Source organism: Pipistrellus kuhlii, unplaced genomic scaffold (assembly GCF_014108245.1).
Source record: "Pipistrellus kuhlii isolate mPipKuh1 unplaced genomic scaffold, mPipKuh1.p scaffold_m20_p_19, whole genome shotgun sequence".
Classification (NCBI taxonomy): domain Eukaryota; kingdom Metazoa; phylum Chordata; class Mammalia; order Chiroptera; family Vespertilionidae; genus Pipistrellus; species Pipistrellus kuhlii.
This window is the reverse complement of record NW_023425504.1, coordinates 22,302,783-22,325,277: the sequence shown is the minus strand read 5'-3', so window position 1 is coordinate 22,325,277 and position 22,495 is coordinate 22,302,783. Positions and strand designations below refer to the sequence as shown.

The window sequence follows — 22,495 nt, the reverse complement described above, 5'->3', positions numbered from 1 at the left end:
CAAAAGTGTTCACAAAGGTTGAAGTATTGATAAGGCAAGTAGGGCAAGGAGAGAAATCTTGCCCATCTGGGAAAGCTAGAGGGTTATATAATTGGAAGCTATCGCCCTGAAATGCAAATATTAATAAAAAGAGAAAAACTTACATTTCCATACAGTCCTCTGGAGGATGCAGAGAAGGAAGCCAGCAAAAGTGGCCTGTGATAAAGACTAATAATAAAAACGAATGTCTTGAGCAGATGTGCTCTAAGGAGACAGACTCAAGATATTTTAAAAAATTCAACCTACAGCCTGTATGGCCTAAAATGCCTCCCACATTATTTCCTAGTTACTTTGCCATAGTGCATCACTAAAATCTTGTCTCCAAAGGAGTGGGCACCTAATTATGTGTGCAGAGCTGTTGATACACAGCTCTAAGTAAAAATTGGTAGACTTGATTAATCAAGACTATAATTGATTTAGCAACAAACAGTGAAATTCATTAGGTCTGCAAGTATCCAGAGCCTCCTCTCTTCTTGCTTGTCTTTGAGGTGTTTTTTTTTTTTTTTGGGGGGGGGGAGTAATTCAAAGCTATTATGTTAATCTCTGTGTTCAACAGTTTTAATTTATTTTTTGTTTAATCTTAGGTTCTACAACAACTGAAGCAGACATTTTCCATCAGGCACTTCTAGAAGGCAATACTGCTACTGAAGTTTCTTTAACCGTGTTAGATACCATATCATTTTTTACCCAGTGTTTCAAGGTAAAAATGAAGACTTAAAATTCAGATGGCATCATTGCAAAGAAAACATTATAACAAAACGTAACCAGTCATAGGAATAAAAGCCTCAGTGAGCACTCAAGAAACTTGGATGATAGTCTGAGTTTGGCTACTGTGTGACCTTGGGAATTCACCAAGACTCACCTGCCATGCCCAATTGTTTTATTTTTCTGGTTAAAAATAGATCTCTTTCATACTTTTATTAAAATATCCAGTAACTTTTAGCCCAAATCATGATTGAATTGGTTTTCTCAAATGCCTGTTGTGATTAGGTGTCTTTTTAGGTTAGATGATGTCCAGGCAGCCTGGCTGGCTTCCCTAGTCAGGCGCTTAGTGTTTTTTTCTCAGATGTTTGCCTCAGTACAAATCATTATTGCTATCATTAAAAAGAATAAGGCAAAAGCAATGAACTTTCAGGGTTATTAAAAGAGTAAACTGGGCTAGTAGATGTGTTTGAAAAATAAAAAATACATAGCTGTAATGTAATATCAGTGGGAGAACTCAAAAGTGAAAAATTGTGCTTACTTTCACCTGAGTTATATAGATAATTTTTTTTCTTTTCTCCCCCTTCTGTACTTTTCAAGAGGCTCATGAAGGAAAACCGAATTAGATACTAATAAGAAATAGGCTACAGTATCCCTTTATGAAATATTAAGTTCTCATTAAAATGCAAACCAAATTAATTGTGCCAATAACAGAATATCTGGCCTCAAGGCTTGCATTGTATTTCTTCCTCCTATTCAGTTGCATCTCATTTATTAATAAACATACCTCTTGGTAGATTTCAGGTACTACCCTAAGTGCTTTATGAATATTAAATCAGTTTTTTATAGTGGGGCTGGGAGAAATGGGAGTGACTACAAATGGACACCAGGGATGTTTTTGGGTTGATGGAAATGCTCTAAAATTGGATTATGATGGTTGTACAACTCTGTACATTTACTAAAAATAATTGAACCATACACTTAAAAAATAAATTTTATGGTATATAAATTATACTCTAATAAACTAAAAAATACAAATATGAACTAACTTTTAGTCTTCATATAGCTTTATGACATAGATACTATTATTCCCATTTAAAAATGAGCAGACTGAGGCTCACAGGGAGTTTAATGTCATATAGCTGGTCAGTGGCAGACTCAAGATTCAGATCTAGGCCAATTATCAAAGGATCTATACTCCTAACCATATATCATGCTTCGAAATAGACTAAGGAAAGAGCCAGAAAAATCTAACACCGTTAATGGATTCTGGCTGTTGATGTTACCATTAGATTTGTCAAAACTATGAATATTATTTTGTGGATTTTTGTTGTTGTTTTTGGCCAGGTTGTAACCTGCTAGTTTTTTGAGGGATAGGACCGTGGTCGACAAAGTGTGGCTTGTGAGCCACATGTGGCTCTTTGGCCCCTTGAGTGTGGCTCTTCCACAAAATACCATGCCCTGAGTGAGTCTATTTTAACGAAGTGGCATTAGAAGAAGTTCAAGGTTAAAAAATTTGGCTCTCAAAAGAAATTTCAATTGTTGTACTGTTGATATTTGGCTCTGTTAACTAATGAGTTTGCCAACCACTGGGATAGAGAATAGGGCTGGAGAAGTTAACCAATGCTTTTTTGTTTTTTAAAGGTTCATAAACCAATAGATATCTCTCTACAATTTATCGTTTCATTTATGTCTCTTTACAAGGAACATTTAAACAATTTATATGGTCTATTCAATTGTAATACTGTTATGACCTCTACTTATAGAGGGTTTAATTTTTCACCAATGACTAAACATATCTTATAGTAAACCTACTTTAAATTAGATAATATACTTTTAAAATATGATTAATATTTTCCTTAATTCTTACATTATTTAGTCTACCTCAGAAAAATACACTTGTATCCATTTATTTTAAATTTGGCTAGGTTAATATAAATTACTCTTTCCATACTAGTTCTGTATTTGGTGTGTTACATTGGAAAAATATTTTTTTTCATCTTATGCATAAAATGATGGAAGCAAGTATAGATGAAGTTGATGTAGTATTTTGAGATTTCCAAGTTGAAAGATGACACAGATGTTTTAAACATTTTGTTTTTCTGGAATTTTCAGACATGGATTGATAAACAGGTATTGGGTAAGTCAGATCTTTCACTCTAAGAAGGGGTAGCATAAACTTTCTGCAAAATATATTTATTTTCATGTTTTTTAGAGTCAACTTTTAAATAATGATGGCCACAACCCATTAATGAAAAAAGTATTTGATATTCATCTTGCTTTTCTTAAAAATGGACAATCTGAGGTATCGCTGAAACATGTATTTGCTTCATTGAGAGCTTTCATCAGTAAGGTAAGGACAAATTTATAGCTGCTAGTGGGCTTGCTTCATGGCAAGAAAAAAAGGATTATTGTTATGACATCTACAAACCTCAGACACTGAACCCATTAAGTCAGTACAGTAAAACCTCCATATAACAGACTAATTCAGGCGAGGGGGTTTCTGTTAAGCTGAAAGTCTGTTATGTAATCAAGTAGGTTTTCTAAATGCATATGTTAAAAATTTGACAAATTAGTTTACCCGTTTTTACTTAAATAGACATGTCTGTGTAATTAAAATTAAGTATATATGAAAAGTTTTAATTTCACAGAAAAGCTTTCTATATGTATTACTGTAATTTTAAATTTATACTGGATAGGCCTAGTAAATTCATGCATTCACCAGACACCTTGAGTAAACAAATGCATAGGCATGACTTAGCGAAAGTGGGAACATCTGCCTACAAAACTGCTGCAGAAAGCCATGCCATTTTACAACAGAACCAATTACCATGTGTTATGTGGTGTGATCACATGCTGATTATTCACTGAACATTGATTACGAGCAGTGTGACTCCTGGATTTAAATACTCAGACTATAGTTGTAAATATATTTATTTATGTCGGTAAAATTACTAGTTTTTTTTTCCCCAATGTATTTCCTATTCCACTAAAATTTGTTAAAAATAAGGGTGGATTGCTCAATAGTTAGAGCATCGGCCCTCAGGCTGAAGGGTTGCAAGTTTGATTCCCAGTCAAGGGCACGTACCTGGGTTGCCATATTTATCCCTGGCCTGGTCTGGGTGTGTTTGGGAGGCAACCAATTGATGTGTCTCTCTCACATGTATGTTTCTCTCTCTTTCTCCCCCCCCCCCACTCTCTCTCTCTCTCCCCCTATTCCACTCTCTCTAAAAGTCAGTGGAAAAACTATCCTCTAGTGAGGATTAACAAAAAACAACAACAGTGAATTAATAACAAAAAAAATAGCCTGTTAATGTAATTATAAGAAAATCTTGGTTAAAAGCATTTTTAAATTAACAGGATATTATCTTTTTTTTTAAATTTTACCTGAAGATATTTTTCCCATTGACTTTCTTAGAGAGGGTAGAAGGGAGTGGGGAAGCAGTGAGAGACACTCAGTATAGGGTCAAATGAATGAGCCCTCCCTTTCAATGCTAATTGTATCTGTGGGCTGTAAAATTTCAGGCTTTACCTCATTTAAAAAAAACCTCAGGCTAGACTTTTAGTAAATATGACTGAAACTGTTAGCAAAGATTTATTTCTGGTCTGCTTCTGATAGCTTTTAAATGTAATAAAAAAAAAAAAAAAACATCATAAACCAAGATGGAGTTAAAAATTATGGAAAGGCCCGGTTCAGGCCTTCCTCTCTGGTATGTGTAACTTTAACAAGATAATGAAATTCAATTAATTGATTTGTATAATAGGATAACTAAGCATGGAAAACTTTTTTGTCATCATTACTTATTGCATTTAATTGATATAGAGGTTAGGTGGATTTGAAGGTTTTTTTAAATTATTCTTTAATACAATTTGTGAATAAATAAATAAATGGAAAACTCAGTTCACTATAAGCATCTTATAAGAAACTAGGGGAAAGAGATTTAAAAAATAGGTTATTTAACAATTACTGGATAGGTTGTTATTGGTGTTAGACACTGTGTTGGGGATATGGTCCAGTATTGTGTCAATGCGTGCACACCCTCTCTCTTTCTCTCTGTAAAAAATCAATAAAATATATTTTTAAAAATTAAAATATAAAAAATAAGGGCTTAAAGTAAGGCAGTGGCAGTGGAAATGGAGAGTCAAAGGCAAATATTAGACATGGTAAGGATATAGAATTTATAGGATTTGGTCATCAATTTAGTGATTCTTTAGTGGGTCATGGTGGCTAATATAAAATGTAGAGAAAAGACCAGTTTTGGGGATAAAAGATAATGAGTTCTGTTTTGTGGGTCTGTTGAGTTTAGGGTGCCTCAAGGATATGCAGTTAGAGCTGATAGGATTGACAATTGGATATATAGATCTTTGCTCTGGAGAGAGATCTGAGTTAACTACTAGTAAACTTGAAAAGTCATCATCCATATATTCATCCATACTTTATTTATGGAATACCTTCTATCTGCCCAGCACTGTAATAGATACTGGAGATACAATCCTATATAATAAAGAGGTAATATGCAAATTGACCATCACACCCTCACACAACATGGCCACCCCAATGTGGTCACAAGATGGCCAGCAGGGGAGGGCAGCTGTGGGTGACCAGGCCTGCAGGGGAGGGCAGTTAGGGGTGACAAAGCTGGCAAGGGAGGACAGTGAAGGGTGACCAGGCCAGTAGGGGAAGGCAATTAGGGGTGACTGGGCCAGTTAGGAAGTCACCATTGATGATTTTGGCCATTGCCCACTCAGAGAAGTAATGTGAGTAGAAGATTTAATATAATGAATTAACTACATTACAGCTATGTCCTCTCATACTCCTTTATTTTCATTTCCATACTAGAATATCTTGTCCATCAAGGTTTGTTTTCATCTGGTGAACCTGTTGGTGAGATTTCCAGGCAGCCAATCAGAAAACATTTATTAAACATTCGTATCTATTGATACATAGTATTGCACTTGCTCTTAATGTGATTAAAAGAAGGTTGAATTATACAACATGGTTTTATATTCAAGATTCCCACGAAGTTATTTTGAAAAGGTTGGCCCTCTAGTTTCACATTCCCTGAAAAGCATCCATTGTGTGCCCTGCAGCAGTTTACTCCTTGCTTGCCTAGACATGTAAGCATGAGAGATTATAACAAGCTTATGTTATATGAATGTTTTATCTTCTACAAAGCAGACTGAATGCATTCTCAAAGTAACAGCCACTTTTGTACTCTCTATGCCAATATATATCTTTTAAAGTATAGTTGACATACTATATTATATTATTTTCAGGTATACAGCATAGTGATTTACACATTCCTTAGATGTGATCACCACAGTAAGCCTCTTAACCATCCGTCACCAAAGTTGTTATGATAATGTTGACTAATTTCCCTATGCAAAATATATCTAATGTTATTTTTATTGATTTGAGAGAGGGGGGGAGGGTTAGAGAGATAGAAACATCAATGAGAATCACCGATTAGCCGCCTCCTGCACACTCCCTACTGGCAATCGAGCCTGCAACCCTGGCATGTGCCTGACTGGGGACCTCTTGGTTCATGGGTTGACACTCAGCCACTGAGCAACACTGGCCAGGCTCAAAAATTTATCTTAATTAACACAGTTTATTAGTAAAGGACACATATATGTTTGTGTATCTACACTTCATCTATCCCCCATTTTGTTAAAAGGTCAACTTGCTCAATAGATTCCCAGTATAATTTTCTCAGCATTTGGAAGTTCATAATATAAGAAACTGTTTAAATATAAATCAAAAGAGTAAGTAATGTAGATTGCCCTTCCCATTTTTAAGGGTCAGATGGAGACTCATCAATCATTCATCATTTCAGTCATTCATTAATTTAGCACATATTATCAAGAGCAAACATCATTTTTTCCAGATCATGATGAGTTCTTCTCAATCGGTACCATTTATTGTTAGCACCTCACATTGTTGTAATGACTTGTGTACTGACTTGCGTTGTTTTGTCACTGACACATGCTGGCCTTTGTGTGTTTAACTAGTTCATGTTTTCTAGAGCAGAGCCCTAATCTTAAGTTCATTATGTATCTTCAAGGCACTTAGTATAGATTTAGGTGAGAATATAGTTGGTATTTGATAGTTGATTTATTTTGATGATTGGGTTTTCAGATACTTATTTATGTCTTATTTTTTAGTTTCCCTCGGCCTTTTTCAAAGGAAGGGTAAACATGTGTGCTGCATTTTGCTATGAGGTTTTAAAGTGCTGCACCTCGAAGATTAGCTCAACCAGGAATGAAGCATCTGCACTTTTGTATCTTCTGATGAGAAACAACTTTGAATACACCAAGAGGAAAACCTTTCTGAGGACACATCTGCAGGTCAGTGAAAACCAAAGCTCCTATTCTTCAATTGAGTCTTTAGCCTCTATATCAGTGGTTCCCAGTATGAGGCACCATCCCAAAGGGGGCAATTTGATTTTTAAAGGGGGGAAATTTAAGAATGAGTTATTAACAGTGAATTTTTTGCATTTCTTATGGTTACAGGGGCCTCATATACAGTATAGAAATATATATTGTGACATATTTACACATTTCAGTTCTCTATTATATTTTTTTAAAACTTTATTTGCTAATTTTTCATATCACTTTATATATTTTTAAATAATTCCTTAGTGATTCTTCCTCAGTACTTTAACTGTCCTTTCGTTCTTTTATTTTTCATGGATGCCATGTTCTTTGGCAGCTTGTTTAGACCAAGTTAATGACCTTTAGGCTTCCTCCATGTGAGTAGGAGTTCCCTTTTTGAATAATAAGAATTATATGTCACGGGGGTGGGCATCAGGATTTTAGAGATGCTTAGAGGGGGCATGGCCAAAAATAGGTTGGGAACCACTGCTCTAGATCAAGATCTAGAGCTACCCAGTCCAATACAATAGCTGTTAGCCACATGTGGCCATTTAGTACTTAAAATGTAACTACTCTGAATTGAGATGTGCCCTAAATTTGGCGTTTGAAGACTAAATACCAAAAAGAGTGAAATGACTCAATTGTTTTATATTTACAATATGTTGAAATAGGGTTAAGTAAACTATGTTAAATTCACCTGTGTCTTTTTACTTTTTTAATTGATTTTTAAGAGAGACAGGGAGAGGGAGAGAGAGATTGAAACATCCATGAGAGAGATACATGGATTGTCTGCCTCCTGCAAGCCCCCTACTGGGGATGAGCCCACAACTGCTGCATGTGCCCTGATAGGGAATCAAACCTGCGACCTCTTGGTTCATGGAATGATGCTCCACCAACTGAGCCACACCAACCGGGCTCTTTTTACTTTTTAATGCAACTACTAGACAATTTAAAATTACATGCATGGTTCACTTCATATTTCTATTGGAAAGCGCTATTCTAGAGCATAGGTGTTATGAGCTAGACCCTACTTCAGGTTTCAGGACTAGGGTCACACACTGTATGACCTTGAGAAAGTTACTTCCTTAGTGTGTCTGTGTCTCAGTTTTTTTATATGTAAAATAGTGGTAAATATTTGTGCCTGCCTCATACAATTGTTGTGAGGATTAAATGAGATGCTTAAATAACAAACAAGACACTTATTAAATACTATAGGCCTGGTGCACAAAATTTGTGCATCATGGGGGGTGTCCCCTCAGCCTGACCTGCACCCTCTCCAATCTGGAAGCCCTCAGGGGATGTCCTACTGACAGCTATGGGCCTAAGCAGCAGTCTGGCCTCCCTCTGCAGGAGGTGACCGGGTGATCAGGGGAAAGTGCCACCTCCATCACCCCACTGCTGCTGCCACTGCTGGCCACTGCAGCCGCCAAGATGTTTTCATCAACATATTGTAGATTCCAGTCCCTTCACCATGAAAAAATGACAACTTTCTTTAGGCATTTTCAATATGTCTGTTTCATAAGATAAGACATTTCTTTATTTTTTTTATCCTCACCTGAAGATATGTTTCCATTGATTTTTAGGAAGAGAGAGGGAAAGACAGAGAGAAACATCAATGTGAAAGGGACACTTCAATTGGTTGCCTCCTGCATGAGCCCTGACCTGGGCCCCGGCCAGGGAGGAGCCTGCAACCTAGGTACATGCCCTTGACCAGAATCGAACCCAGACCTGCGGTGAGCAGGCCAAGGCTCTATCCACTGAGCCAAACCAGCTAGGGCAGGATATGACATTTCTTAGCCCTTCCAGCAGTGAACCTTCGTTTTTTCCTCCAGAAGTAAGGTGGAAAAACCCTAGATCACCTTCTTGGATTATTACCCAAGTTACCAAGAATACTGAGAGTGGCATACAGGGAGCTTAACCAATGAGCGGTCAGAAAAGGTGTTTCCTCTGCAGCTCATGTGAAGAGGTGGGACTGCCGGTGCTCGTGGGTGGCAGGCCCGCAGAGAACAGGGTTGTTCTCTGTGGGCCTGCTCATAGGGCCTGTTCGCCACCACAGCAGCTGGCAGGCCCTGTTGTCTATGGGCCTGCGCCATCCGTGGCTTGCCTCATCGCACATGCAGTCCCCTCATGCCCACCTGTGTGCACAGCCTTCTCCTGAGAAGTTGTAATATTACGGCATCTTGGCTAATTTGCATATTACCTCTTTATATAAATAGACTAGAGGCCTGGTGCATGAAATTCATGCATGGGGGAAGAAGGGGGGTGGTGTCCCTCAGCCTAGCCTGCACCCTTTCCAATCTGGGACCCCTTGAGGGATGTTGAACTGCTTGTTTAGACTGGGATCAGGCCTACACGGGCAGTCGGACATCCTTCTCACAATCTAGGACTGCTGGCTCCCAACTGCTCGCCTGCCTGCCTTCCTGATTGCCCCTAACCGCTTCTGCCTGCCAGTGTGATCACCCTCTAACCACTCCCCTGCCAGCCTGATTTATGTCTTACTGCTCCCCTGCCAGCTTGTTTGCCCCCAACTTCCCTCCTCTGCCGGCCTGGTCACCCCTAACTGCCCTCCCCTGCAGGGCTGATAGTCTCCAATTGCCCTCCCTTGCAGGCCTGTTGCCTCCCAACTGCCCTCTCCTGCTGTCCATCTTGTGGTGGCCATCTTGTGTCCACATGGGGGCAGGACCTTTGACCACATAAGAGCAGCCATCTTGTGGTTGGAGTGATGGTCAATCTGCGTATTACTCTTTTATTATGTAGGGTAGAGGCCTGGTGCACGGGTGGGGGCCAGCTGGTTTGCCATGCAGGGTATCCCGGATCAGGGTGGGGGTTCCCTTGAGGTGTGGGGCCACCTAGGCGAGAGGCCTGTGGTGGTTTGCAGGCCAGTCAAGCCCCCTGGCAACCCAAGCAGAGTCCCTGATATCTGGGATTCATTTACCTCCCACAATTGAAACTTTGTAGCCTGGATGGGAGCCAAGCCCCCTGCTCGCTCTGTGGCTGCCACCATTTCTGTTGGGGTTCATGTATCTTCTATAATTGAAACTTTGTAGCCTTGAGTGGAGGCCTAGGCCAGCTGGGCAGGTGGAAAGCTTGGCTTCCTCTGTTGCCAGGGACAACCCTAGCCTGCTCTCTCCAGCTCCGTGGCTGCCGCCATTTTTCTTGGGATTTACCTTCTATAATTGAAACTTTGTTTCCTTGAGTCGAGGCCTAGGTCGGCCAGGGTGTCTGGAAAGTGTGGCTTCCGTTACCAGGGAAACCCAAGCCTCTCAACTACTCTCGGTGGCTGCAGCCATCTTGGTTGGGGTTAATTTACATACTCACTCTGATTGGCTGGCAGGCGTAGCTGGTGGGTGTGGCTTGAGTTGAGTGATGGTTAATTTCCATATTACTCTTTTATTAGGTAGGATTATATAGTAGGTCATAATACAGTTTGTGTGTTTCACATTCCAGCATCACCAGTAAGTAAAACATGAGAGAAGTTTCAAGGTGTAGTGGAAAGAATTAACTTTGGAATTAGACCTACCTTGGCTTAATTGTAGCTCAGTTACTTACTATGTGACCCTAGACAAGGGTATCAATCTGTCTTAACTATTTGCCTCATCTGTAAAATGAGGCCAAATATATTTCACCTTGCAGGGCTGTAGGGAGGGATAAAAATAAAGTGTTTGTAGTGCCAGGCACAATGATTGGCATGTAATAGACACTCAGTAAATGATAGTTGCTATTCAACATCTCCATATTCTTCTGCTTATTTAATGAAATTGCTTTGAACTAAAACACAATTGGGACTTCTTAGCTTAGTAGACCTCTTTGTAGTATGGGAAACCTTTGGTTTTTTCACTGCCATGGTGCCATTGCAGTTGTTTATTGGAAATGGGTTATAAATGGGGAGACAGCCATATCAGGTTTTTAAAATTGTCATCAGTGATGTGGAAGTCCGATTGAAGTGCATTCTTTCTGTAAAAAATCTGCTATGTAGGGGCAAGGTTATATGTAAGGGCCTTTATAATTCATCTTTATCTGAGGTGTCATTTGAATGCCATCTTTCCCCAAAACATTTCTGCAATTAGTGTGCCAGTATGCCTGAAATTCCCCATTAGGGTGTATTCTTCTGGGTCAAACCATTAGTTCTCTCAAGTCCATTATTCAAATGTAAATGAATTAATAAGTTTGAAGACTTGTAACCATGTTTGACACAGTACTCAAAAAAGAGTTAACTAGTATTATTATGATTATGATCTCTTTAATCCTCAGAACATTTCATAACAATATTACAATTAAGAAAGTGAGGAATGGAAGGTTAGATTTTCTAAAGCCCCACAGTGAATAATTGATAAAGTCAAGATTTGCATCTGCAGCAGTTTGATTCTAGAGCCTGCAATCATAGCTCCTGCTTCCCAAGATCAGAGGTAAAGCATCCAACCATTAACACCTTACCATGAATCATTTAGGCATTCCTCAAAGGGATCCTGAGAGATTAAAAAGCACAACCAAAGGCATTACATGTAGGGCTGTCTTAACTAGGTAGGTGCTAGTCAGAAACGAATAAGGGGTGGGGGAGAGAAAAACGAAACAAAATAAAAGAAACAAAGAAACAAAGAAGGGAGCTGAGGTGCTGGAGTTGGAAGTTCAAGACACTAAAATAGACCAATGAAAAGGAATGAGAAATCATAGAAGAAAATGTCATTTATTCCCAACTTGGCCATAGCTGCTACCTACCTAGCAAGCTTGTTCAAAATGGAGACCTGACTCACTGTTCTTTCAGTTCACTATTATGAAACAGTTTTGGATCTATCTGTACCATGAGCTTAGAAAATTTTTTCACATCTAATCAAGAAAAGTCCCAATAAAATTGGAAATTGGAGCCTTTGAAGTTGCTATTTCCATAAAATAATTTAAATTCCTCATGTCTGAAGAAAGTAGATTATGGTGGAACTGTGTAGAATCTTTAAAAGAAACATTTCATATGCGTGCTTATGGGCTTATACAATGATGAAAGTAGCATTTGTTCAAAAGACAATTGAAAAACAATATTTGCTCTTTCCCACAGATAATAATTGCTGTAAGTCAGCTGATAGCTGATGTAGCACTAAGCGGAGGATCAAGATTCCAGGAGTCTTTATTCATTATCAATAATTTTGCTAACAGTGACAGACCTATGAAGGTATGTTCTCACTTCAAGTAATAAATTAGAAGCGCCTTCACTATTAAAAAAGTTTACACTCCTAGAGTTAAACTGTTATTGGGTCCATGACTTACTTTGTTGTTGTTGTTGTTGTTGTTGATCATCACCTGAGGATATTTTTGCCATTGATTTTTCAGAAAGACTGAAAGGGAGGGGGAGAGACAGAGAGAGAAACACCTATGTGAGAGAGACACATAGATTGGTTGTCTCCTTCTCATGCCCTGACTAGGGCCTATGATTGAGCCTGCAACAGAGGCATGTGCCCTTGATCAGAATGAACCTGTGACCCTTCAGTTGGGCCAAAACTTTAACCGCTGAGCAAACTGGCTAGGGCAGGTTCATGACTTTCAGTAAAATAGTGTATAGTCCTAGACATTTGGGCTCACTGGATAGAGTATCGGCCTGTGGGCTGAAGGGTCCCAGGTTTGGTTCTGGTCAAGGGCACATGCGTAAGTTGCAGGCTCAGTCCCCAGTAGGGGGCATGCAGGAGGCAGCCAGTTAATGATTCTCTCTCATCATTAATGCTTCTATCTCTCTCTCCCTCTCCTTTCCTCTCTGAAATCAATAAAAGTATTTTTTTTAAATAGAGGTAGAGAATGTAAGCTTCATTATTCCAGGCTTTGTCTTGTACCCCATTGTATCTCTAGCACCTATAAAACTGCCTGGTACATAGCAGATAATCAATGTTAGTTGAATGAATGGACGATTGACTATACTGTGCATGCAGTATAAATGGTGATGGCTAGTAAGATTTGAATATTTTTCTGGTCTTTATTTCTAAACTTACTCTGAATATAAATGGATCCTTTCTTAACAGTTATTAACTATTTACCATATTGATTAATTAAGCACTGAGTTTGAAATTTCACAAAACCTCACTTCTTAGAACAGTTAACAGCTGCTTATAGGAAAGGATCCATTGCCAACAGATGATCTGATCCATTGCCAACAGATGAGAACCTGCACAGAAGGGATTTATTATCTGACTAGAGGCCATGTGCATGAAAATTCATGCACTGGAGAGGGGGTTCCCTCAGTCTGGCCTGCCCTCTCTCACAGTCCGGAAGTCCTCAGGGGCAGGAAGTGACTCGGCGATCAGGGTAAGGTGATGCCCCATCACACCTCTGCTGCTGCCACTGCTGACAGCACAAGCCTCAGCCATCCCTGAGTTCCTGAGCCTCAGGTGGCCCTAGGCAGCTGGGCAACCACCATCCAAGGCTTGCCTGTGCCTCAGGCCAGTCCTGGGTAGCTGACATCTGAGACTTACTTGCCTGCAACTTGGGCTGGCTCTGTGCAGCTGGGGTCTGAGGGGACTGGGGAACTCCAGAGGCAGGGGCAGGCCTGGCCTTGCCATGCGCCTGCCACCCCAGCAGGGCTGAGGGGACTGGGCACCACCATCTTGTGGCTGTGGACATTGCCATGTTTGAGGGTGGGGCAGTCAATTAGCATATTCCCTCCTTATTGGCTGTGTGCATCACCATCTTTGTGATGATGTGAGGGTCAATTACTGTATTCCCTCTTTACTAGATAGGATGAGTTTTAAGAATCATCTGTTAACTGATTGTGGCTTGCCATAGACAATTTTTTTCCTTTTTTTAATTGAATTTATTGGGGTGATATTGGTTAATAAAATTATACAGATTTCAGGTATATAATTTTACAACATATCATCTGTATATTGTATTGTGTGTTTATTACCCCAAGTCAAGTCTCTTTCCATCACCATTTATCTCCCCTTTCCATCTTCTACCTCTTCCACAGCCCCCTTTCCTCTAGCAGTCACCGTAATGTTGTCTATGTACATGAGTCTTTCCTTTTTTTTTCTGTTTAATTCCTTCACCCTTCTCACTCAGCCCCTAAACCCCTCCCCTCTGACAGCTGTCAGTCTGTTCTCTGTATCTATGAGTCTGTCTCATAGTGTTAGTCTATTTTATTCATTAGATTTCTCATATAAGTGAAATCATATGGCGCTTGTATTTGTCTGATGGCTTATTTCACTTAGCATAATACTCTCCAGGACCATCCACGTTGTTGTAAAAGGTAAGTTTTCCTTCTTTTTTATGACTGAGTAGTATTCCATTGTGTAAAAGTACCACTGCTTTTTTATCCACTCATCTACTGATTGCCACTTGGGCTGCTTCCAAATCTTGGCTGTTGTAAATAATGCTGCTATGAGCATAAGGGTGAATATATTATTTTGGATTAGTTTGTCAGGTTTGCCAAAGATACTTATTGGCACTCGCAAAGACCCTGAACTCCATTCTTCTTTCTTACCTATATGCTTAAAACCTATACCATTGTCAAAATTCATTTGTTGCACAAAAAGCAAGTTCTGATCTTTAGGGCTATATGTGTACAAGGGAAGAGGAATCTTTTGCCAATAAAGAATTTTTTTCTCCCAGAGGAATCATCTGCATTCTTGGGAAAGGTCATCTTCCAACATAATTGGACAATATTGTTTAAAATCTGAAAAAAATAAAGCTCACAGTCAGTGTCTTTGATGTTTGGGACATGTAGATCTATGTAGCAAAAAACATTCCCACAGGAACATTGCTTAGACTGAAGAAAAGGAAAAACAAAACAAAACACTGTCAGGCTGGGAAAGTTTGCTTTCCAGCCAGTTCTACTGGTTCCCCAGGATATAAGTATATACTCCAACTAATCCCATGAATACAAAAACAGCCTCTGTCACTTAGGATCCTTAATTCCATATTATATAAAAGTTAGAAGAGCAACTTTTTCACAGTCATGGGGGTCTGTTTTGGCTTTCTTGATAGGAAATATTTTGCATTGACTGATTTCTTAAATGACTTAGTTTTATTAGTCAGTCACTTAGTTTATTGGCCAGTCACTGCCAATAAATTTTGTTACAGCAAGGAATGCCTTGCCCCTGTAAATGGAATCTTAATACATAAGAAGGTACTTTATGTATAGAAGTACCCTGTTTCCCCGAAAATAAGACAGTGTCTTATATTAATTTTTTCTCCCAAAGTTGTGCTAGGTCTTATTTTCAGAGGATGTCTTATTTTGGGGGAAACACGGGTATTACTTTAAAAGGATAAAGAAGGCACTTTTAAAAACTATTTCCTCCACTTTGGGTTATATTCACATTGAAAAACTCCCTAACCCCTCCCTATATCTTTAATCATACAGATAATTGTGATTACTCCAGTGGGGTTAAGAGAAACTGATAAGACTATTTTAATGGCCATAAGAAAGAGGAAACTAACTTACTGGTTTTGGGGTACCAAGGTAACACTTTGAGAGAGGTTAATTATCTCTTTAAACTCAAGAGTGTTCTGTGATTCATAAGCTCTAATTTTATAAGTAGGCACTTTGTAGTATGGTGTTCCCCTTAGTGTATGTATGTATAGTTGGTGGATGGGGTGGGTATGCTTGTCAGTATGGAAGAGTGACTAAGGTCACTAGCTCTGGAGCCAAACTACCTGGGTGTCAATCTTGTCTCTGCCACTTACCAACTGTAAGTTTTTAGCCAAGATACTTAACTGCTGTGTGCGTCAGGTTTCTGTTGGTTAAGTGAATTATGATAGTCCTTAACTCACAGGATTGTTGTAAGAATGCCTAGACCACTGCCTAATATGAATTATTATATTTTAACTGTCAATTTTTAGTTATCGTCCTACCAAGCAAAATAGAGACAGACTCATAGAGAGCAGGAAGACAACTCTGGTGTGTGTGGAGGTGTTAGGGGTGGTTGTGGAGGGATTGAACAAAAAGAAAAGAATAGGGAGAACTCATGGACGTGGATAACAGCATGATGATTGCAGGGGAGGGGGGTTGGTGGAGATGGAAATGGGCATAGAAGTGATAAATGATGATGAAAAAATAAAATAAGGGAGAAGAAGAAAACAACAAAAACATTTTTAGTTACTGTTGTAACTAAAATTACATAATAAGGTGACTATAGATTACTCTCATGGCTATAAAATTCAGTGGAGGAGCTGGGGTTCAAGGCTTGGTAGTATGGCTCCAGTGTCCATGCTTTTAGATATTGTTAATATACTGCCATCAAGTTTGGAACCTTTAAAGTAGGGGTGTCGAACTCAATCAGAGAAGGGGCCAAAATCTAAAATCCAGCCTAAATCGCGGGCCGAATGGTTTACTGAACAGTCATAAACTGTCATTGTGATGGAAACGCAGTGGGGTACAGTGATGACAGCGCGGTGCAGGCCACATTGCAAGGCCTGGCGGGACGGATTTGGCCCGCGGGCCTTGTGTTTGACACATGTGCTTTAAAGCCTGAGCTAATTGGATATATTAAAAAGAATTAATTGAAAGTTCTTTAGACATGTCCCATGCCAAGAACCAATACCCAGAACTGTAACAAGGATTAAAAAATTGTATGTTGCCCCAGGTGTTATGGCTCAGTTGGTTGAAGCATCATCCCGTGCACCAAAACGTTGTGGGTTCAATTCTCAGTCAGGGCACATATCCACGTTGTGTGTTTGATCCCTGGTCAGGATGTGTGCAGGGGGCAATGGATCTATGTTTCACTCTTACATCAATGTTTCCCCCCCTTCCCTTTCTCTTCTCCTTCCCTCTCCCTCTCCCTTCTCCTTTCTCTAAAATCAATTTTTAAAAAATTGTGTGTTATTCCTAGGATTGAATGATGAAACTTAGAGCACATTAATAATATTAATAAACATGTTTTTTTGTTTGTTTTTAAATTAGGCAACTGCTTTTCCCACAGAAGTCAAAGATTTGACCAAGAGAATTCGTACTGTTCTTATGGCCACTGCTCAAATGAAGGAACATGAGAAAGATCCTGAAATGCTAATTGATCTCCAGTATAGCTTAGCCAAGTCCTATGCAAGCACCCCAGAGCTCAGGAAAACTTGGCTTGATAGCATGGCCAAGATCCATGTAAAAAATGGAGATTTTTCAGAGGTAACTACTTAAGGCTTTGTTCTAAACACAGTCTTGCAAAATCCCTGGAGCACATTCTAACAGCTCTTTCTTTGTCATCCTTTTTCAGGCAGCAATGTGTTATGTCCATGTAGCAGCCTTGGTTGCAGAGTTTCTTCATCGAAAAAGTAAGATATTTCTGTCATTAAAGATGGGGAGAATTTCAGTTAGTGTAGTAGTTTTTATCCTTGTAGCTTGCAACTGTGAATGTGATATAATTGAGCTCTGAAAAATATGTTCACCTTTAGCCTCATCCAATGTTTAACAGAAGTTGTTCTTTAAAAAAACAAAACTGGATTGTTCATTTTGCCTTCTGCTTTCATTCAGAGTTAAATAGCCTGATATTCAATGTTTATTTTCCAACACTGTCTTCCTGGAAGTCTGCCACAGATTAAATTCTTCTTAAGGCTCATGAGAAGCTCTGGATAATACCAATCACTTATTTTCCCTTCGTCTGCCTCAAGTTCACCAACAACTGCCCATAGATTTAATCTCCACAGTCACTTTAGTGCAACAGTACCTTGGTATTAAAGAGTAGTCAGCACAGCATCAAGATGGCCAAATAAAACGTCCCTTATTTGTCCCCTCCCCCCCAACAACAATTTGGCATCCATTCATAGACAAAATTGCCTTTGTGGGAACTGTGGAAGTTAGTTCTTGGGAGGAAAGTTACTAACCTCTGCATTAGGTAATAGGCAGACAGATATCAGTCCTGGTTGTGGATCCTGCAATGGCTCATGCACTGGCTCCAGCCCTTCCCAGCTTCAGTCTAGGAGCCCCTGGCGAATACTATCCTATATAATCCCATATAATAAAGAGCTAATATGCAAATGGTCATCACACCATCATGCTGTAACAGCTCAGACATAACACTGGGGAGAGAGGAATGGGGACCAGCCAGGCACAAATGAGCTTGTGAGAGAGGAATGGGACCAGCCAGGCTGTGGCCTACAAGAGGGACAAGCCGTCCTCCCCATGGTCCATGGCACCAGCAGCTGGGGCTGTGGCCCGGGAGAGGGACAAGCCGCCCGCCCTGAGGTCCCAGGCACCAGCAGCTGCACCTGCACCTGCAGCCCTGACCAAGAGAGGGACAAGCTGCATGCCCTGCAGTCCCGAGTGCCAGCAGCTGGGGCTGCGGCCCAGGAGAGGGACAAGCTACCCACTCCACAGTCCCAGGTGTCTGCGGCTGTAGCCCAGGGAAGCCGCCCACCCACAGTCCCCTGCAGCTGCAGCCAGCCCAGATCCTAACCCTTTGGCATCCAGAGGGAGGCAAGCCCAGGTCCCAGATGTGTATGACTGGCCAGAGGAGGGAATCCTGGGTCCCGAGTGTGGGGTGAGGCAGAGGTGGCTAGGGGCAATCAGGCCAGCAGGGGAGCAGTTAGGGGCGATCATGCAGGGAGGCAGAGTGGTTAGGGGCAAGCAGGCAGGTGAGCACTTATGAGCCAGTGGTTCCAGATTGCAAGAGGCAGTCGGACATCCCTAGAAGGGTCTCAGTTTGGAGAAAGTGCAGGTCGGGCTGAGGGACCCCCTGCTGTGCACGAATTTCATTCACCAGGCCTCTAGTCTTAGATAATGATCCATAGACAAGAGAGCCTTGGTGGAAATGAAGGAGTCCAGTGGAGAAATTCCAGGATGCCACTAGAGTACACACACACACACACACACACACACACACACACACGTACACACACACACACATGCACACACACAGGCACACACGTTTAAATGCATTGGAGAGGGTAAAGTTTACTTGTGTCACCCCTTCCCCAAGGTGACACAGCTCAGTGCCAAGAGAGACTTCTTGCCTGTGATTTCTTTCATGGGAAAAGAGAGCATGAGAATGGCCACCTGGCTTCCCCAGATGTACAGGATGCTGCAGATAGGCTCATTGCTCTTTTGCCCCATCCAGAGTGATGAGTTGTGAGCTTCATGACTTGGGGTGGGGGCAGGAAGAAGCTGGAAAAGTGGCATATAGGACTCTCAGAAGTTTAAAGAGACACAGGTCATATACTAGATCAAGAAACTCACCTATAAGTTGCTAGGGACATTTAGTCTGTGGTTCCCTCCAACTGGCCCATAAGCACCCCCCAGTGTTCCGTGTGCCTCAACCACACCTCTCCTATTCTATAGCCAACTGCTTATGCATGCTCCTGATGGCAACAAGAGCAAGCTTTAGCAGCCAGCTAGTGAGAACAAGCAATAAGTAGGCCAGAATCTGTAGGCCAGGGAGAGACCACAAACTTGAACTTTATCACCACTCTTGGGAAAACACAAATGGAGGCTGTTAGCACCTGGATCAGTGTGTTGTATAATGTAGAGAAGGCATACAAGCTTACAAATTCTGCCACAAGAGAGAACAAGAAGTATGGAGAAGATGTATCCATAAAAAAATATGTGCAAGCCTCAGAATCCCTAGCAAGGCAGATGGAAAGCATTTCCCAAAGTCAGTTAGTAAAGACAGTTGGAAGTGAGTGCTACTTCAAATGTGAAGACAGCAATGCAAGACTTACAGGAGCATGAAAAATTAAGGAAACATGACATTACCAATAACCTTCCAGTAATCAAACTCAAAAACTTGGAGATCTGTAATATACCTAATAAAGAATTCAAAATAGCTGTTTAAGGAACCACATTGAGTTACAATAAAATAGAAAGAAAATTCAATGAAATCAGGAAAAAGATATGTGAACAAAATGAAGTTAAACAAGAACTAGAAATCATTAAAAAAGAACCAAACAAACTCTTGAGCTGAAGAATACAATGAAGTGAAAAATGAAATAGAGAGCATTACCAGCAGGATCAAACAGAAGGAATACTATGTGAATTAAAGGGGAGGACCTTTAAAATTATCCAGTCAGAGGAGAGAAAATAATGGAGAAAGTGTCAACCTAAGAAACACTCAAGCCTTGCCCTAACAAGTTTGGTTCAGTAGATAGAGCATTGGCCTGTAGATTGAAGGGTCCCAGGTTCAATTCCAGTCAAGGGCATGTATCTTGGTTTCGGGCACATCCCCAGTGGGGGCTGTGCAGGAGGCAGCTAATCAATGTTTCTAACTCTCTATACCTCTCCCTTCCTCTCTGTTAAAAAATCAGTAAATATATATTTTTTTAAAAAGAAACACCCAATCCTGTTAAAATTTCTATGAGACTTTTTAGCCAAACGGATGATAATTTCTGGGAAGCCAAACCTCAGTGGATTGGGAAAATGCTCCCAAAAAATGACAGTTTTGTACCTTATTATATATTACAATCAAAAGAGGAGGAGGACGAAGTGAAATCCATTGGTGACAGATTAGGGAGGCTGAAGAAAGCAAAGCAGTGGGGTGGGGGACCTCTGGGTATGGATAAAAAGTAAAATAACAGACATAAACTTATTTTACTTGGTTATAGGATAGATAACAGTGAAAAAATAACATGATAACAATAATAATAAGGGGATTTATGGTCTCTGCTCTGGTGGTGGTATGTCTGAAATGTTTTCAGAAAAACATTTCAGACATTACCTTGACACTCCAAAGGCCTGTTATCACAGATGCAAAAGACAATAGTCAGGCTCAGGCTCAGTTAAGGTCAAGATTGACTTTTGTTAAGGAAGATTCTAGCCTAGGACATGATTACCTGCTGTAAACTGCTTTTAGTTTTAAAAGTTTAAATTTCAGATAATCTTTTATGGTTACTTGAGGTCTCTGATTTTATAGGGCTGTCACACAGACCCCTGAGCTTGTCAGGTTCACTATGTGGCCCCCTTTCATCCACATAACTTACAAGGGAACCCCCATAAGGCTATCAGTGGATTTCTCAGCAGAAACCTTAGTTAGGATAGAGTGGGATGATATATTTAAAGTGCTAAAAGAAGAAAAAACTGCCAACCAAGAATATTCTATCCAGCAAAGCTGTCCAGAAATGAAGGACAAATACTTTCCTTAGGCAAACAAAAGCTGAAGGAATTCATCACCACTAGACCTGCCTTACAGAAAATGCCAAAAGAAGTTCCTCATGCTAAAATAAAAGGATGCTAATTAGTAATATGAAAACATGTGAAAAGGATCTGTGTGAATGGATAAAGATGTGGCAACAGAATATACAACAGAATATTATTCAGCCACAAAAAAAGAAAGAAATTCTGTAATTTGTGACAACAAAGATGGACTCCCAAGGGCATTATATTAAGTCAGACAGCAAAAGACAAATACTATATGATCTCACTGATATGTGGAATCTAAAAAAGCTAAACTTCTATAAAAACAGTACAATGGTTTTTATACAAGTTTGGCTTTAATTGATGTTATTCAAAAGGTATAGACTTACTACTTACAAGATCAATAAGTTCTGGAGACCTAATATATAGCATAGTGATTATAGTTAACAATATATACTTGAAAGTTGCTAAAAGTAGAACTTAAATGTTCCCCTGCCAAAAAAAATGTAATTATGTGTTCTGATTAGCATTACTGTATTAATTTTTCAGTATGTGTGTGTATCAAATGAACACATGTACTTTAAACTTATACAGTGTTATGTATATTAAAAAATAACTGGCAATGGACATTGCAAAAAAGTCTCTCACTATTTATCATAATGGCCAACCTACTTCTTTTAAGGCAGTTGAATGAGTAATCTTAGATAAAAATGAAACCATCCTGTGGGAGTCATATCACTCTGATTTTGGCTATGAGAATACAATCATGTTTTGTTTTGTTTTTTTAATTAAAGAATTTCTGCCAGAATTATGTATCTTTCATTTCACATATAAGGCTCAGAGTCTGATTGCCTTTATTAATACCATGCATGTGGAGAATTTTTTTCTAAAAGGAGTCTTTCCAAATTTAGTATCATTATTAAAATGTAGATTCATTTTATTTATATTTTAAGTTAACACTTGCTCTTTGATATTGGAATTTTTTTCATTCCTCAATGGAGGATATTTTTCCGTTGATTTTTAGAAAGATGGAAAGACAGGGATAAATATCAATGTGAGAGAAACACATTGACTGGTTGCCTCCTGCATAAGGCAACCAAGGTACATGCCCTTGACTGGATCGAACCCAGGACCCTTCAGTCTGCAGGTCGACACTCTATCCACTGAGCCAACACCTAGAGCTTTGATACTGAAAAAATTTTTTGAACAATACATTTGCTTGCAATTGCTATACTCTAGTTTTCTCCTTTTGGTGCATATGTGAAATTACAGTAAAAATAAATATTGAAGCTGAACACCTGCAATTCCAAATAAGCTAACAGATATGAGAATCCTAAAGACAGTTCTGAATAA

At 39.7% G+C, this 22,495-nt stretch overlaps 1 protein-coding gene across 6 annotated transcripts in view; it reads left to right on the top strand.

Annotated features, from left to right (window-relative positions):
* Positions 1 to 22,495, top strand: part of DOCK11 (dedicator of cytokinesis 11) — a 191,775-nt gene that overhangs the window by 137,536 nt on the left and 31,744 nt on the right. For all 6 annotated transcript variants that reach the window (XM_036443425.2, XM_036443426.2, XM_036443422.2 and 3 more), the window contains 6 exons: positions 624 to 739; positions 2,957 to 3,094; positions 6,907 to 7,089; positions 12,164 to 12,277; positions 16,991 to 17,206; positions 17,295 to 17,352. In XM_036443425.2, coding sequence (XP_036299318.1) covers positions 624 to 739; positions 2,957 to 3,094; positions 6,907 to 7,089; positions 12,164 to 12,277; positions 16,991 to 17,206; positions 17,295 to 17,352 — 825 coding nt within the window. The remainder of the gene's footprint in view (positions 1 to 623; positions 740 to 2,956; positions 3,095 to 6,906; positions 7,090 to 12,163; positions 12,278 to 16,990; positions 17,207 to 17,294; positions 17,353 to 22,495) is intronic.